A 16,426-nucleotide genomic window follows, 5' to 3' on the forward strand; every position below is an offset into this window, starting at 1 on the left:
ACAGGCCCGGTGGCGGTGCCTACCTGCGAGAGCTGCCGGGGGTTGGGGCAGCCGAAGAGCGCGGAGCTGGAGCTGAAGCTGATGGCCCCTCTGCGGCTGAGGACGTGCTGCGGCACCGGCCTGTCCAGCGGCAGCACCGGCAGCTGGTAACATACTTCCATTGAAGAAGCCTCTGTGAGCCGGCCCGCCGCAGGGCAGCGGCCTCGCCCGCCGCCGCACCTGCCCGCCCGGGGCTCGCCGCAGCGGGGCGGCGGCGGCGGCGGCGGGAGCGGGGAAGAAGCCGGCGGCGAAACCCCGCGGGGGCCCGGCGCCTCCTCACCGCCCCCGCGCCCCCCGGGGGGTCGGGCCGGGCTGCGCCGGGCCCCGCGCCTTTGTCCTCCGCCGCCAAAGCCCGGCGGGAATCGCCGCCGCCGCCGGGAGCGAGCGAGGGGGGAGCGGTGAAGCGGAACGCCTCTGTCAGTGCGTGCCCGAGGCGGCGAGTCCCGGCCCGGAGCCCGCGGCCGCCGCCGCTCCCTCGGCCTGGCCGCCGCCGGCGGGAGCCGCTGTCAGCCCCGCCGCCCGGCGCCGCGCATGGAGGCGAGGCCGGTCTGGGGGGGCCGCTTTGGGTGAGACACACGCCGCGATCGCCCCTATTGTCCGGCACGGCACGGCACGGCCGGCGGGAGGAGGAGGAGGAGAGGGGAGGAGGGGGAGGAGAAGGAGGGGGAGGAGGCGCCGCCGCCGCCGCACGGCCCCGCTCCGCCGGGGGGAAGGGGCCGGGCCCTCGGAGAGGGGAGCCGGGGAGGAGGAGGAGGAGGAGGAGGGAGAGGAGGAGGAGGAGGAGGAGGGAGAGGAGAAGGAGGAGAGAGAAAGCCCTCGCCCCGCCCGCCCCCACTCGGAACAGCCCCGAGCGCACTGGCCCAGGAGGAGGCACAAGCCCGACGGACTCTGCGTGGGTCGCGCGACTGGCGACACGCAAAGCGTCATCACGTAACTACCCACTACTCCCCTCCGCCCGTCCGTGCGCAGCGGCAGGGTGGCTCGGCGGCGCCGGCGGGCCCCGCGCGCCGCAGCACGCGCATGCGCTATCCTTTTCCCGCCTTCGGCGGCGGCCGGTGGCGAAGCTGGGGCTGAGGCGGGAGGGGCGGGAGAGACGGGGGGGCGGGGGGCGGCTGTAGTGCGTCACGTCACGTCCCGCCCCGCGGCCGCCGGCGACACTTCCCTCCTTGCCCTCCCTTCCCGTCCCTTCTTCCTCCCCCCAGTGGGCTGAGCACGTGCCGTGCCCGGCGCTCTTCGGGCGAGGCCTGAAGGGGCTGGGCGGGGGCCGGGGCTGACTCGGTGCCCCCCAACCCGTACCCGCCTGTGCCCCGAGGGCTGGGGAGCCTCCCTGAGGGGGCGGCGGTGACCCCAGGGCGGGATCAGGCCTCTGCTGCCGCGGGCAGCGGGGCACCGGGTGGTACGGCCCAGCCTGGGGCGCCCAACATGAGCGGCTGCTCGAAAACCAAACACGGGAAGGCAGTTTTGCTTAAAATGCGTTATCTAGCAAAAGCAGTACACGGTGGAGTTTGTATTTTATTTTGTAACCTCGCTGTTAGTTTTTTAGGGTATGGAGGGGTGTTCCTTTGCAAGATGAAGAGGTAAAACCATGTGATTTTTGTTAAGGCAAAAAATTGCATGGCAAATCATGCAATTCCAGGATTGGACTTAAGAAACTGAACAATTTATGAGGTGGTCTGGTCCATGGCTATGTCCATCACATTAGCTGGGTTAGGACTATGGTTCGTTTTTCAGGATTAAGCCTCCCTTTGTATTTCCCTTCAGCTGCTTTTTTCCATCCTTTCATCTCTTTTATTTCTCCATCATTAAAAAAATACTAAATATAGCATGATAGGTAAGGGAACATTCCTGTTCTTTGAATAATATATGAAGTGCCTGTACCCACTTAAAAATCAGATTTTGCAAAATGATTCATGTGATTTAATTTTGCATAATGCATTGTTCTTCTAAGTGCTTGGTTACCTGCAGAAAGGTTTAGATTGCACATGATAACAGATATTTATAGGCAATGACATGGCTGTGGAGGAGCCCATTTGGAAAGAATAGGTGGTTTATATGGAGAATTTTCATGTGTTTGAACTCTATGTAGAAACAAGAAGTTTTATAGCTGTGGACTGATGGCCGTTTTACTCTGAGCTACAAAGTTAACAAGTGCACCCTGTTCTTTTGCAGAACTGCAGTCCCACGTTGCCTCATGGATAGCTGCTAGGACATATGGACGCGTGAGAGAGGACACTGGATCCAACTGCCTTGTCTTAAAAGCCTGCTTCAGCTGTTTTTCTCCCATCTCATGAAATAAAAATGTCACAAGCATTCACACTATGATTTTATAATATATGCATGCAATAATTAAAAATACGTAATAAGCACATAATCACAGTGAAATAACAGTCAGCCTCTTTTTTTTGTCCCCTGGAATTAAGAGATGTCAGGTTTTCTTCCATGTTCTGTGACAGTTCACTCATATTTGGCCTGCTTACGTTAAATCTGCAATACATTGAGGTTACTGATAGAACTCCACCAGCATCGCTGGAGTCAGGGTTTCACTCCCCCATTCATTTTTCAAAATTACTTGGTTCTTTCCTACTAATAACAAATTAGTTTTCTGTACTCGGCTAGGGTGGATTTTTACTCCAGTCAATCTAAAATTCAATTTATAAACAATGTATCAAGTTTTGTAGGAAAAATAAGTATATTCTTATGTTCACTGAATATACATAATATATATTTCAATCCTACAAGGTCAAACTATAAATAAAGAGTATTGATAATGTGTTTTATGGTTCCTATCAGCTTGACGTACTTTCCATCTGACTAGTTGAAACTAGTTCTTTAAGGTCATATAAGCGCTCAGTCAGAGCCAGTATATCCTTAAATAACATAATCAGCATTTTCTTTTTCCTGGCTAATAATCAAATTATCTTTGATCTCCAATTAATGTTACATAAACACCTTTAAGGAATCTGAAATACATTCTTATGAAGTAAGCATAGATTTTCCAGGCAGTGGCTGATTCCATAAGCGTTCTGCTTTTGGGACGCAAATTACTATTTTTAATATAGGAGTTATTAGTATTAGACAGGTGATTATTTCTTGTACAAGTTTACGAGGAAGAACCTCACCTCAGGATGATAGACAAAGCCTTAGAATTATGGCGTAAGTCACATATTTTCAGCCTAACTACTCTTCTTAAAAAAAGATGGCGTGTGTTATGCCTTATACCCTGCCTGTTCTGTCTGCTGTCTTGCTGCAAGTTAAGAGCTTGTAGCATAGGAAAGAGGTTTTTATTTATTTTTGTTGTAGACGTGTAGCAACACCAAAGTGTTCATTCACAGCATTTTGTTTGAATTGTTTTCTTTGTGAACCATGGAGTTCTTTCAGCACCATGGTGCTGCACTTCTTAAACACCTCATACGGCATCATGAGGTGCCATGGTTGAGCTACGTACGCCCTGTGTGTTGTGGCTTCTTTATCATGGCAGACAGAGCCTTTGATAGAGACTACACATCACAATTTGTTCAAATTTAGGGGCCATTAGTAAAGTTTCAATGATTCTTCACACATTTACAGTTAATGTCTTTCACACATTGTTATCGTGTTCAGGGTGCTGTCTAGCAAGGAAGAAGCGTTACTGGTGGCCGGATTTATCGCAAGGAGGGGCACTCGTGCAACCAAAGAGATGGAATATCACAAAATTGGAGTTAGTTTACTTTCCTGGTTACGATGAAAAGAGGATGAAATCACACAGGTACACCAGCAAGACATTCTACTGGGCTAACCGCACGGCACAGCGCACTGTTTCAGGGCACAGCCAGCTAACGCTGTTGGAGCTGAAAAGCCTGAACAGAAGAGGATGCTTTTCCCATGTTCTGTACAAAACAGGAAATAAGGATCCTCAAAGGCATAACATGCTTGTACTTTGAAAGCAGCCTAAGAACAGAGGAAATATTTATTTGTACAGGTACGTGATGAAGGTGAGCACAAGAGTTTTTAGCTTTTCTTATTACCTGAAGAAGTTACGTGGTACAAAAGGCAGGGTTTATTTCTATAGACAGGAAAATGCCTTTTCATTTGTTACATCCTTAGTAACTGCGTTTCTACACATCATTCCTGGCATGTGCTGTTTCTTTGGCACACACCCAGATACATCTTTCTTTTCTACCCAGAGTTATTGTGTGAATGAAAACTATACATTTCCATAGGACTTTGAGACTTCTCACAGCCTAGCTGAAGCACACTCCCATCCCTGTTCAGCATGTCCTTTCCCTCTGCCTTGCCCTGGGTCTCCATTGGGCTTGTTTGAGGCAATACTTAATAATAAGGGGGCTTATAAGAAAGATGGGGACAGAATTTTTAGTAGGGCCTGTAGCAATAGGACAAGGGGTAATCGTTATAAACTGAAAGAGGGTAGATTTAGACTAGACATAAGGAAAATTTTTTTTACAGTGAGTGTGGTGAACCACTGGAACAGTCTCCCCAGAGAGGTGGTAGATGCTCCAACCCTAGAAACAGTCCAGGTTGGACGGGGCTCTGAGCAACCTGATCTAGTTGAAGATGTCCCTGCTCACTGCAGCGGGGTTGGACTAGACGACCTTTAAAGGTCCCTTCCAACCCAAACTATTCTATGACTCTATGATTCTACTCTATGAACACAATGTCCTTGACTCCTGTTTGGTTTGCCATCCCCTGCACCCCCAGGTCATTTTCTGCAGAACTTCTAGCCATCCCCTCAGTGTGTTAGTCCTTCCTGTGTGGGACAATTGGCACTTTACCTGAGCGCCTTGTGATTGCCTGGACCCATTTTTTTTTTGGTTGGTCAAGGTTGAATACTAGTGCTGTCCTTCAATATACTTGGCTCTCTATCATCTGCAAATTTAATAAGCATGGTCTCGAAAACAACCAGGTCAACAGTGAAAGTTCTATGAATGGGTGAGTCCAAGATCTGGAAGAGACCTGAAGAGTGGTATTTAGTATATCCTGTCAACCCTTGCTAACTCCTCTGGGAATGGTTTCCAGTCATTTTTGCACCTATATTGCAGTAGCTTTATCTACTCTATAGCCCAGGTTCATATTTCCTAACTTTAGAGGCTTAACCTAGAGAGTAGTTGCCTAAGGCTAATTTCAGAGTCAATAATTAAGAGGAAGACAGCAGGCCATTCAAGTTATTCTCTGAAGTTGCCTTTATCTTCTCTGGAAAGAAGGAAGAGAGCGCAGCCTTTCTCCTAATTTAGATGCTTCAGTTTGTGTCCATGAAGTCGATCAGATGAAGTGGGGTATCTGATTTGGTTTATGGTAGTGTCAGGGTGGGCCATGTAGAAGAGCAGTGTCAGTGAAGATGAACTATGTCACGTGTAACATGTTCCCATTAACCACGTGTTTTGTCACTCTGCTGGAGAGGCAGATTAAGTCGGTTTGACTTGCTTGGGCAGACTTTTGTGTTTGCTTCCATTTCTGGTATTTTGAATATTATATTGAAAATTATTTAGAATATTTTCAATATATGTAATAACTTCAGTTTCACTAAACTGACATTGGTTAATGGACACATACCAATTCTGTGCCAAAACGAGCAAGCTGGAGCAGAAAGTTTAAAAGTGTGATCCCAGAGGATTTCTGTTTTTCTTTGATTCCAGCCCTAAAAATCCTCTTCTATGCTTAATTTAAGACTGGAGTTTTACTGACAAGTTATAGCCTCCAGAAACGGGGACTGACTCTGGAAACATGCTAACAAAAGTCCGTTCTGAACACAGCTGCAGACTGTCAAAAGTTTAATACCAGTTCAAAGAGAGCTTTTTGTAACTCCAGTGAAGATATTACTGGGAATAACACCATGAAAAGATGGTTCTTTTCACAGTCTTATTTTTTCTTAAATGCATTTTTAGAAAACTTGCTGTAGTGCACACAGCTTAAATAGTCTCAGCCATTGAAGTTCTGGTTTTCTCAGTGATTACAGTTGTCTGGACAAAAATCCTCACACCACTGTAGTGTTAAAATGACTAAGGGCGTTGGTGTCAGCATAAGCCTGTGGAGAAGGCTTCTCTGTGTCATTTTTACATGCATAATAGCAGCTGATGTGCAGAATATTTTTAATATCAGAGTGGGAGGATATGAGAACCCCAGGTGCCGTTTCAGAGGTGCAGCGTACAAGTTTAATGGCGTTATTAGAAGCTGAAAATTCACAGCTTTTTGTGTTGGTAATGGAAGTGGGTTTGGATCCCTATGAATAGACATAACGAATGCATTGCACATTTGCCAGCTGAATCATTTCTCAACAAACCATTCAGCGTACAGTACCTGGTAGCCTCCGTGATAAGCTGTAGAGCATCAATCACCCATTCTGTCAGAGCATCAGTCACCTGTTCTGTCTTTAGAAAATGTAGTTGTTTATTTTGATCTAGTTTTGTAACTTTTTGAAATGTTTTATGTGTTGTCCCCATACCTCATCAAAATTGCACATCTCTTCTAGATTTCTTTACCCGAAGATGTAATTTTCAGCGCAGTCTTAACAAGGATTTTTTTAAAGCAATTTTGACCTGTATTTTTAAAAAAATCAAGAAAGCAGTCCCATAATTAGGGACTGAGAGGTAGGTTTGGATTTGGAAGATGTATTTAGGTTCAAAAGATTCCTGATGGTGTCTCATCTGATTCTTTACCGGCCTATTGGCATATGGTAAAGGTGTCTTGTAATATTAAAACTGAGAGTATCAAATACTGCTAGAAGTGAAATAATAAGCTAAAGTTGCTGCTTACCAACTAGGCTGAAGCAACAGTGTCCTATTAATCTGTGTTGTGTTGTCAAAAACTAAAAAGTAGTAGTTTGTTATTTAAAGCTCAAAAGTAAGACCTTTCTTAATAACACTAGAATTTTTCAAAGAACATTTTAATTTATTCCTGGTTATATTAAAGATGAGCGCACTCCCTTGTTGCAGAATTTTATTTGTAGGAGAATGTAGAACAGTTGCTTTTTTACATATGTTAAAATTATTGGAGAATTTCTAGCAACAAAAAGAACACATTAGCAACAGTCTCCCTTTGGCGGATGAAGCAAATTAGAAATGGAAACAGGAGGATCTTGCAACATTTGCACATCTGATAATTTCGATGACTACATCCAGGAACCTAGCAGTCTTCCTCTTACACTACACCTGCCTTCCTCTTGCACTTTGGCTTTTTTACTATTCAATTTTACTTGTATTGAAGTGTCATTTTGTGCAATTATTCCCTCAAAAAAATATTAAGTTAACTATGATTAGAATTAACAATTACATTTCGAGGATCACATTAGTAGTAAAAATGTATACTAATTAGTATTAAAATAAAATTACTCCATTGTATTCCAAGTAATCATTTTTTTCTGTCTTTTCAAAAGATGCTCAATATACCACTTCAGTTTCCTCAGTAAATATGCGCTTGCATGGAAAATTAATCAGGTATTTCATCTTCTTGTGCTTGCTTTTTAGCTAATTGGTGGGACTGCTCTTCCATGAAAACCTATAGCAGTAGAAGGTAATCCCATTCAGATGAATAGAAGTGAGAAGATTGAATATTTGCAGCAACTCATGTTTTTCCACCATGTAGCATCCTGACATTTCTTTGTGAAGGAAAGAATGTGTCAGGGTTAGCTCTACCTTGACTTTCTCTTGAAACTCTGGATAAACATCTGTCATTCTGCCAGTCTTCCCATTAACTACCTCAGCAAATGCAGCGAGAAGATTTCATTACTTTCAAGAGACTACCTCTGGTTTTATTTAGGTTTGTTCTTTGCTAGACCTTTTGTTTTTAACAATAGCAAAAAGGTAGCTGCAATCCTGTCTGATTTACAACTCACTAAATTTCTGTGTGCTTAATCCAATTAAAACTGGAAGGAATGTTGTCAATATGTCAAGAAAAATGCAACAAAGCAATGGGAGGGTTAGTTTACAGAAAATCCTGAATTCCTTTGTCTTGACCAAATGAAAGAAAATTGTTCTTGTAAGACAAGTACATACGAAAAGGATTAGCTCTGATAAACTGACTTTTATGTTCAGATAAAAGCCAGTCTGAGTACTAGGAGAATATTTTTCAATCAATTTTTCAATCAATCAATGCAACTTTGCATTTAATTAGAGATGAGTCTCTTGGTTAAAAGCTGAGGGGGGGGTTTAGTGCACTGAAACGCAGAGGCTGGGCCTCTTAATGGTGTGGAGTGCACTGGAGCTGTGGTTTTAAAACACGTCGGTGCTAAGCTAGATGCTGCCATGCAGAGGGGCCATGCCACTCCATCTCACTCCTCTTGGCTGTTGTCCTCTTGCTCCTACCAGTACTGATGCTCAGCTCTAGGGTAAGCCAAGAGAGTTTAGGGTGTTAAGCTGGCAGAAAATGAATCTTAGCCCCCACCAAAAAAAGTGGGACCAGCCAAACAGCACAGCTGATAGAAAGTGCAGATATATAACTGGTGATGGCAGTGCCCCTTCCGGAGTCAGCCCACAGTTGGACGACATCATCTGTATCATAAAAACTCACCTACATAGCGTAAATCAGGATTATGTAAGGGATTACTCAGACACTATATAATTCAAAAAGTGGTTCATTTTAGAAAATCTAGTTTTAAAATCTCAAATAAAGATATTCTTTGGAATATATGTATAACGTATATTGAACTATGTAACCAATATGTGGAATATGTAACATATACATGGAATATATAACATATGCGTAATATGTTTATGGTACAAGACAGGCATAGCAGAATTTGCGGCAAAAATGTGGGTTAACTGGCATGAAGTATTAATGGTACAAAGCATATACTTAATTTTATGCATGTTCTTACATGCTTTGCTGAGTTGGGATTATGGAGAACACCCCGTAGTCATGTGTCAGAACAACAGTTAAATCTACATAAATCAATACCATGTCAGCATTTTTCTAGATTAAATTACATGACTAGAAGTTTGTAGAATACTTTTTTCAAGGATAGGCCTAATAAGCAACTTTTATAATATTTAATCTCACCTTGGACTCTGAATTTTTGTTAATTCTTTACTAAGCAATTTCATTCTAAAGTGTAAAAAAATATTAATAAATATTGCAAATTGTTCAAAACCTGCAAGACAGCATGTTTTATAGATTACCTAAAATCAGGGAAAACCATGACATCTGCTCAGTTTTATGCAGGCTTTACTTATACACTCAATTAATGATTACACAAAATAAGTAGAAAAAACATATTCTGCAGTACCTCTAATTTGTCTAAAAAGACCAAAAGAGTGTACAGCTTCTAAAGAAAGACCCTGATACTTTACTGCAGAGCACAAAGATTTGAGAACCAGTAGGCCCAAACAGCTTAAGTTGGTGAAAGATTGCTTATGTTGCTGCTGATCTTGAATGGATGATCTGTGGGCAAGCTACACATCGTTGCACCTGTAGCCAAGATAATAAATTCCCAGATAATGGGAGAATTGACTTTAATTTGTTAGAAATCAGAACTAATACTAATACACTGCAAGTCAGTACCATTTGCATTACAAGTGACTGTTTTATTGCAACATATGGAAAAAAATATACACCATGAAGCTATGCTCCCAAACAACATAGGAATTAAAAGTGTAATGGCTTTGTAATTCAATTTTCAGATATATTTTTGTTTACTTGTTACTTTATCACATCTATATGCATGAATGTCCATTTGCAGAAACAGTTGATGAAATCGATCTTTCTAAACATCACTTGGAAAAAATGAAGAGTTGTTCATCGTGCAAACTTATTTATAATTGCCAGTTAATGAAATGTAGGAACAAATATTGTTTTGTATGTGATTTGTAACAGTATATTAAATTGCATTTCACTTTTAAATAATATGCAAATAAGAAAAGGAAGAACTGGTTAAATCCATTATTGAAAATTGCCTATTTTGAATTGTGACATCAAAAGTCAATGATCAAATATTACAAAGTCAGGTGCCTAGCCACCAGCAGATGCAATGTGAACAAAGAGTAGCAGCATATACTGACTGTTACCAAGTAATGCATAATACGGATTCTGTTCCGCTCTGGTACGACATACATACCACAGAAATCATTTTCCCTTTCTATGGCATAGACTCTGTGCATACACTAGAAGTCTTTATAGTACTGACACATTCCAGCCAGAGGGTGCTGGTGGCCAATTTCTACTTGCCATAAGAAGGCTCTTGCCCAGCTTCCCAGGAAAAGCTTCACATCTCCAGGTTTGTGATTTTGGAATAGACTAAATATGTAACTGCAAATTTGGAGAGTTAGCTGTTATTGGATATTCTAGTTTCTGTTTGTTAGAACGCATGAGCTGACGCAGGGCTAACCTTGGCTGGGTACCGGTGGTGCAGCAGGGCAGCAGGAGTTCTCAAGACTGCACCTGCCTTCTTACCTAGTTTAGGTACTCTGGTGCTAGGATACTACGGCTTCAGAATCCCTGTCTAATAGCTGTAAATTGTTTTGAAATAATATTTTGAAATAACGTGAAAGTTTGAAGAGCCTGTTTTTAAGGAAAGCAAGAAAATAAAGTACCTCACTTCTCAAGTGATTCATTCTCCCCCCAACTTTTGAAAAAAAAAGGTGTAGAATTTAGTGTGAGTAAAACCCATAAGGTTCCCTAGTCACGTAGAGTAATTTATGGAGAATTTTATAAATAAGAACTGCAAATGATTGGGTGCTCATTTGCTGTCAATCTCAATCGTGAGTTCTGTCACTGATTTATAGAGGGCTGGGATCTCACCTTCTGAATCAAAAGGACATTAAAAATTATTTTGTAGGTTTTATAGCTGCCATAAAATTCTTTATTGAATTCTGTATGATTTCCATAGAGTCCACAGGACTCTTTGATATAATAAATGCCTTGTAATCGATTTGCCGGAACTAAGAAATATGAGTTATGCTAAGGCCTGTGAATATTTACCCCCAAAGATTGTTTTCCGGTAAAGCATAATTCTTCATTTATTGATAGCAATTACCACTGAATTTTATGGCCTGAATTTTCTACTGCAATCAATAGGTAAATCATAAAGTTGAAAAGTGCATGATGTTCTTTAGCAGGGAGTAAATGCCAGGGCTCTATACCTTTATGATCATACTGACCTTATTCTGGACAAATCAACCGACTTGGAAATAAGCAACTGCTAAGCAGCGGCCATAATTTTGGTACTGTTTTCTTGCTCCGAAGGACAGCCCGTGCTCTGTTGTCACAGCTGCGTAACAGAAGTTTGGTCACACAGCTGGATCACACACCAGTGACCGCTCCATGGCTTTGGCAACCCGTTGCTGTTACAGTAACTTTTTGTTTCTCAGTCATAACCAAATTAAAGCAACTGCAAAATCATCAATAGGTTAAATTTCTTAGCTGTTCTCGGTATGAAATAAACAGGAAAATGAAGCTCTCCTTGGTCTTAATTAGTTCTTATAAAAGTTGGCAGGGAAACAAAGACATTTGCACACTCCTTTATTTTTGTAAGAGACTTGCCCAAAAGAAAAACCTCAGACATGTAATTTCCTTTTTTTTTTTCCCCTCCCCTGCTTAATGCTCTCAGTCAGAGGCTAACCCAGCACCCTCCCTCTAAGGGTAGAGAGGAAGGTGGTTTGGCAAGGGGTTGCGCTATGTCTCTTTTGTGCGGATCGGGGCATGTCCTGGAGAGCCTGCACAAGCTGTTTCCACAGTGATAGGCCACATTCTGTATTTACAGTCTCCCGTACGGGTAATTCATCTGCAGAAAGCCTTCGCCGAGCGCTGTGGTTCCACAATCATTACCGCTGGCTCTGGGCCATGCCACATCACCCAGCAGTACAAATTTGATCTGGATCAGGTGTGGGCACATGATTACATTTGTGTTGAATTAGCAGAGTGCTTCATGAGGATTTTATGCTGCCTGTCTGCTTTTATCCTGGTTGCAGAGGAGCAAGCGGTGCCGGAACCACAGAGGGTTAGGGCTGTGTGGGCAACCGATGCCTGTTGTAGCAGTCATCCTGCCAGGGCAAAGTTAATCTGTCAAAGTTTTGTTTGAACAAATTGAATTGGCAGAGAGCGTTTCAATGGGAACAGCACATTGTGTCACGCACCCATGGCACTGCAAAGCTGGCAGCAGACGCCTCAAAAATCTTTAATATGCTGTCAAACGTTGGCCTATCCTATAGCCACAGATTAGTCTGGAAGAGCCTCAATTACTCTAATTCATGCTATTTTCCATATAATTTACTTGTGCTTTGCACTTATATGGTATTCTGGCCCCTATATACTTCTTAAGGTGCGGTTTTGTGGTGAGCTGAAGACAGTGTATGACTTTACTGCTGCTGAAAAGTCGTGATGTCACAACTTCCATTGCATCAGCTCTAGTAATGATGCCAGTCATGGAGTGAGTCAGACTAGCAAGTTGATTTAACCGAAAACTAAGAAAAAAAATAATAAGAAGAAAGAAAGTTCTTTGCTGGCAGCCCTCAGATTGACTTGAGCCAACTGTAAGACCACGGGTTCAGACTTTGAGTTTCAGCTCTGAGTATTTTCTAGCTGAAAGGTCTTGTTATAATAAGGAGGAAAAAATCCCCTAAGAACAGCTGTCATAAATGGATAACAACAAAGCTACTAATTTACTGAAATGTTAAGCTGCTGAATTAATGGGAAATATTTCCAGTGGCTTTTTCTACACCTACTATGTGGGGAATAGGATTCATGTTTATGTTTTTGCTTCTTTACTTTATTGGTGAAATAGTTATTCTAATTAAATACATCTTAAGGAATTTTCATTTTCTCCCAGTAAGTGACATTCAGAAAAAAAAAACATCTGAGACTTCTGTCTTCTCATCCATTAATCCGTAATTCCTCTACTCCTGGGGTTTCATATTGCTTGAATTCTTTGATTTTTAACTCACCCACTGGATAGACATTCCTATCTGGATCTAGATAGCAGGATAAATTAAGATAGTTACTCATCAGCACTAGAAAGAGTTTGCCTTTCTCAGCCATTGATTAAGTGAGCATTTCTAAGACAGGGTAATAAATCCTATGTGAGGATTAATGAAGCTTTAAAAAGAAATGGCTACTGCCATCTCCCCTACTGTATCCCCTCCCTCCTGGGAACAATTCTGATAAGGACCCAGCTTGCAGGAATTTGGGAGAGAATAATTAGGGAGTTGGTGCAGGATGGAACTGAGGACAATGTTGGGGATTTCAGGAAAGAGCTTGCTTAGACAAAGACTGTAGAAAACTATGTGAAGGAGGAACAGGTGGAGAGAACTGTTAGGTGCTGGAGGAAGGTTGTGCCTGGTGGGGAGGACTGAAAGCAGCTGTTGATTCCCAGAAGCAGGTACTGAGAAGATGTGGTACTGCCACTGCTAATCTCTTTCTGGTAAAATGAGCTTAAAAATAGTTCAAAGCACTCATTTATACTGTTCAAGCTAATCTTACTGATTCTTAGCTGTAGCTGATTGGGCTCTGCTAAAATTAATAACTCTGCTACCAAAACTATGGGTTTGTTAACTTATGATAAGAAGTGGCAGAATAATGCCTTAATGTGCTACAGCTGTTTGCAGAAGCAATTACCAACACACTGCCTAAACAAGGAATTAGGGGACTCTCTTACTTCTCTTTTACTGATAGTCCTAGATAACTTACCTCTGAGTTGTCAAAGCTGTATAAACTAGGGACTTCCTATCCTTTGCTTTTCAGAAAGAAATTTAAAGCCAGAGAGATTATTATGATTTATGTCTTAGTTATGGCTACCTCCATGACCCACTTTAAATTAGGGAGGGTAGACGGAACTTCCTCCTAAGCTGCAGATGAAAATAAAATTCCCAGTGTTCCACTGAGTATCATGTTGAAAAAGTTAAGTATATTACTATTACTTAAAACTTTTATTTTAAGCTTATAATTTAATTTTAAGGAAAAAAATGTTTATATGCATATCACTTAGGTAGTCCACCAAGCCTTTAAACTGGACTCAGTGGAATGAAGTAGGAAGTTACAGGTCTGGATTGCTTCTCTGTGTCAAACTGACCACGTAAAGGCATGAGCAATTTGGATATGCAACAGACTGTTCATTTAAGGTTCATATTTCTTGAGTTTGCTACTTCTTTCCAATACTGCCGTTGTTGAAAGATATTAAAAACCCAACATATATTTAAATTGAGATATTCTATGTGAATAGTAACAGAAGGTCACAATATGTTCAGAGAATTCAAATATATGAATGTTCTCTTATGAATACTTACTTCTTATATAGATGGAGTTGCAGATGGGTTACCAGATGGAATACCTTCCTTCCAATATAGTTATATGTATTTAAAAATGGATTGATTTAAATCAATTCTGTTATTACTTTTGAAGCCATAATGACACTACCTATTTTGTAACAGAGAAATGTGGGAAGAGGAATGTAATTTCTTGCTGTAGAATTGTTGGGCTCATCTGAGATCTTAAAAGGCTCACCCTGAAGAAAGGACCTTAAAACAATCCTCTCTTCTTTAGGAGATCCGTTGAATATCTAATAGGTACCGTGCAATATAGTTCAGGCAGGGCACTTGACGTCCGTGAGCATGCGAAGCAGAACTGGTTAAAAAGAAATGACAGGAGCATTTTGGGACATAGCTGCCTAAAAAGTACTCTTCCCTTGTTGACAAAAATCAATCCCCGTGCCTGAGCCAGAGGCCCAGCACATCTTGGCAGAAGCATTCTTCTCCTCTTGTTCAGTCTTTTGCCCTTTGATTAGCTTGCTCAGCTGGGTGTTATTAACGTTGACATCACCATAGCACACTATTAAAAAATAAAGCAAAAGATAGATCCTGCCCAAAGAGTGAAAAGACAGTACACGCTACTGCTGAATACACCCTTTTTCAGTGTGCATGTCCCCATATCTCATCGGCCTACTGTACTTTACTCATATCCTAATGCTGTACTTGTTTCAGGTCTTTTCTTTTCAGACTGCCACTCATTCACCTGTGTAAAGTCATCAGTTAGCAAGAGCTCTTTTTCAGTCTCCTCACCTGCCTTCTTTCTCTTGTCACTTCTAGTCAGTCATCAATATAAATTCCAACATCCTTGCTAATGTTCTTACCACCTTTTTGGCAGCACAAGGTGCAGAAATTAGTGATAACAGTAATCACACCAGGGAAGTTTTGGGGAAGGGAAGCAGGGCCACCTAAAGCCAGTTGCCCAGGACCATGTCCAGACAGCTTTTGAGTATCTCCACAGATGGTGACTCCACAACATCTCTGGGCAACCTGTGCCACTGCTCAGTCACCCTCACAGTGAAAATGTGTTTCCTGATGTTCAGAGGGAACCTCCTGTGTTTCAAGTTTGTGCCCTTTGTGTCTGGTCCTGTCACTGGGCACCACTGGAAAAAGCCTGGCTCTGTCCTCTTTGCACCCTCCCTACGGGTATTTATGCACATTGATGAGATGGCCTCCCAAGCATTCTCATCTCCAGTCGAACAGTCCCAGCTCTCTCAGTCTTACCTCAGAGGAGAGGTATGTTCCAGTCCTTTCATCATTTTCATGGCCCTTTGCTGGACAACCTCCAGTATGCCCATGTCTCTCTTGTACTGAGGGGCCCTGATCTGGATGCAGTACTCCAGGTGCAGCCTCACCAGTGCTGAGTAGAGGGGAAGGATCACCTCCCTTAACCTGTTGGCTTTACTAAAGCACACCAGCAAGATAATTTATTTCACTCCCTGAATTCCTCTCAGTAAAATCAGAGACTTACTTTCCCTGTCACTGTTGGAAGAAAGAGTCAGAAGCTCATGTTCTCCATGAAGGTCAGGAGTGCTCTGTCTGACCACTTGTATCTCCTACATGCTTTGATGATGTCAATATTAACACTGCCAGATTCAACAAACTAAGAAAACAATTCAGCTTATAGAATTGCCTTTCCTTGCCTTGGAAGCTAAAAATTCACACCACTGTTGAGCAATGATGCCAGTCCTTTCATGCATGTATGAGTACCTACCAGTCTTTCATCCCCAGGCTCTTAGTCCCTGAACTTGCTATAAGCCAGGAAAGGAGGGAGTGGTGGGAGGAAGGACCAGAGTGACTCAGAGTTCTTCAAGCCTTAGCTCTGGTTGTGTGCAACTGGAGGCTTCTGAAGCAACCCCAGACCTCCTGCTCTCTGGCCATGTTTCAAATTTTTATAGGCTGATACACAAATTTACATTTCCAGACGTGTTCTGATTTGTCTGTTTTGAAATGTATGTAATATATAAAAGAAATGTAAAGTGTAAGTAAGACTTCTTAGGTATAAGGTCCTTTGGGACTAGGACTGTCTTTTAGTTTTGCGCTGCCTGCCACAGTGGGGTTGTGGTGCACTATTAGGTGTTATGATACAAAAAATAAAAATTAATGAGAAGAGTGAACAGGTATTAAATTATATGTTTTATTGTAAATTATATAGCTGATCTGAC

General features: G+C 42.3%; 1 protein-coding gene and 1 long non-coding RNA gene across 6 annotated transcripts in view; one reads left to right on the plus strand and one right to left on the minus strand.

Annotated features, from left to right (window-relative positions):
• PDE7A (phosphodiesterase 7A) overlaps positions 1 to 1,114 on the minus strand; it is a 75,638-nt gene extending 74,524 nt beyond the window's left edge. For 2 of the 4 annotated variants that reach the window (XM_075085135.1, XM_075085134.1), the window contains exon 1: positions 24 to 1,110. In XM_075085135.1, the coding sequence (XP_074941236.1) occupies positions 24 to 161 (138 nt within the window). In that variant the 5' untranslated portion in view covers positions 162 to 1,110. Of the gene's footprint in view, positions 1 to 23 lie in introns of all 4 variants that reach the window. The other 2 variants (XR_012659227.1, XM_075085136.1) reach the window with 2 other exon arrangements.
• On the plus strand, positions 16 to 9,820 carry LOC142053457 (uncharacterized). 2 transcript variants are annotated; one of them, XR_012659229.1, is made up of 3 exons: positions 16 to 146; positions 2,209 to 4,010; positions 7,497 to 9,820. It is a non-coding gene; the product is annotated as an uncharacterized LOC142053457 (long non-coding RNA). The 2 variants fall into 2 exon arrangements; XR_012659228.1 differs by having other exon boundaries at positions 2,209 to 3,997.
• The last annotated feature ends 6,606 nt before the right edge of the window (positions 9,821 to 16,426 follow it).

This window comes from Phalacrocorax aristotelis, chromosome 2 (assembly GCF_949628215.1).
Source record: "Phalacrocorax aristotelis chromosome 2, bGulAri2.1, whole genome shotgun sequence".
Lineage (NCBI taxonomy): Eukaryota > Metazoa > Chordata > Aves > Suliformes > Phalacrocoracidae > Phalacrocorax > Phalacrocorax aristotelis.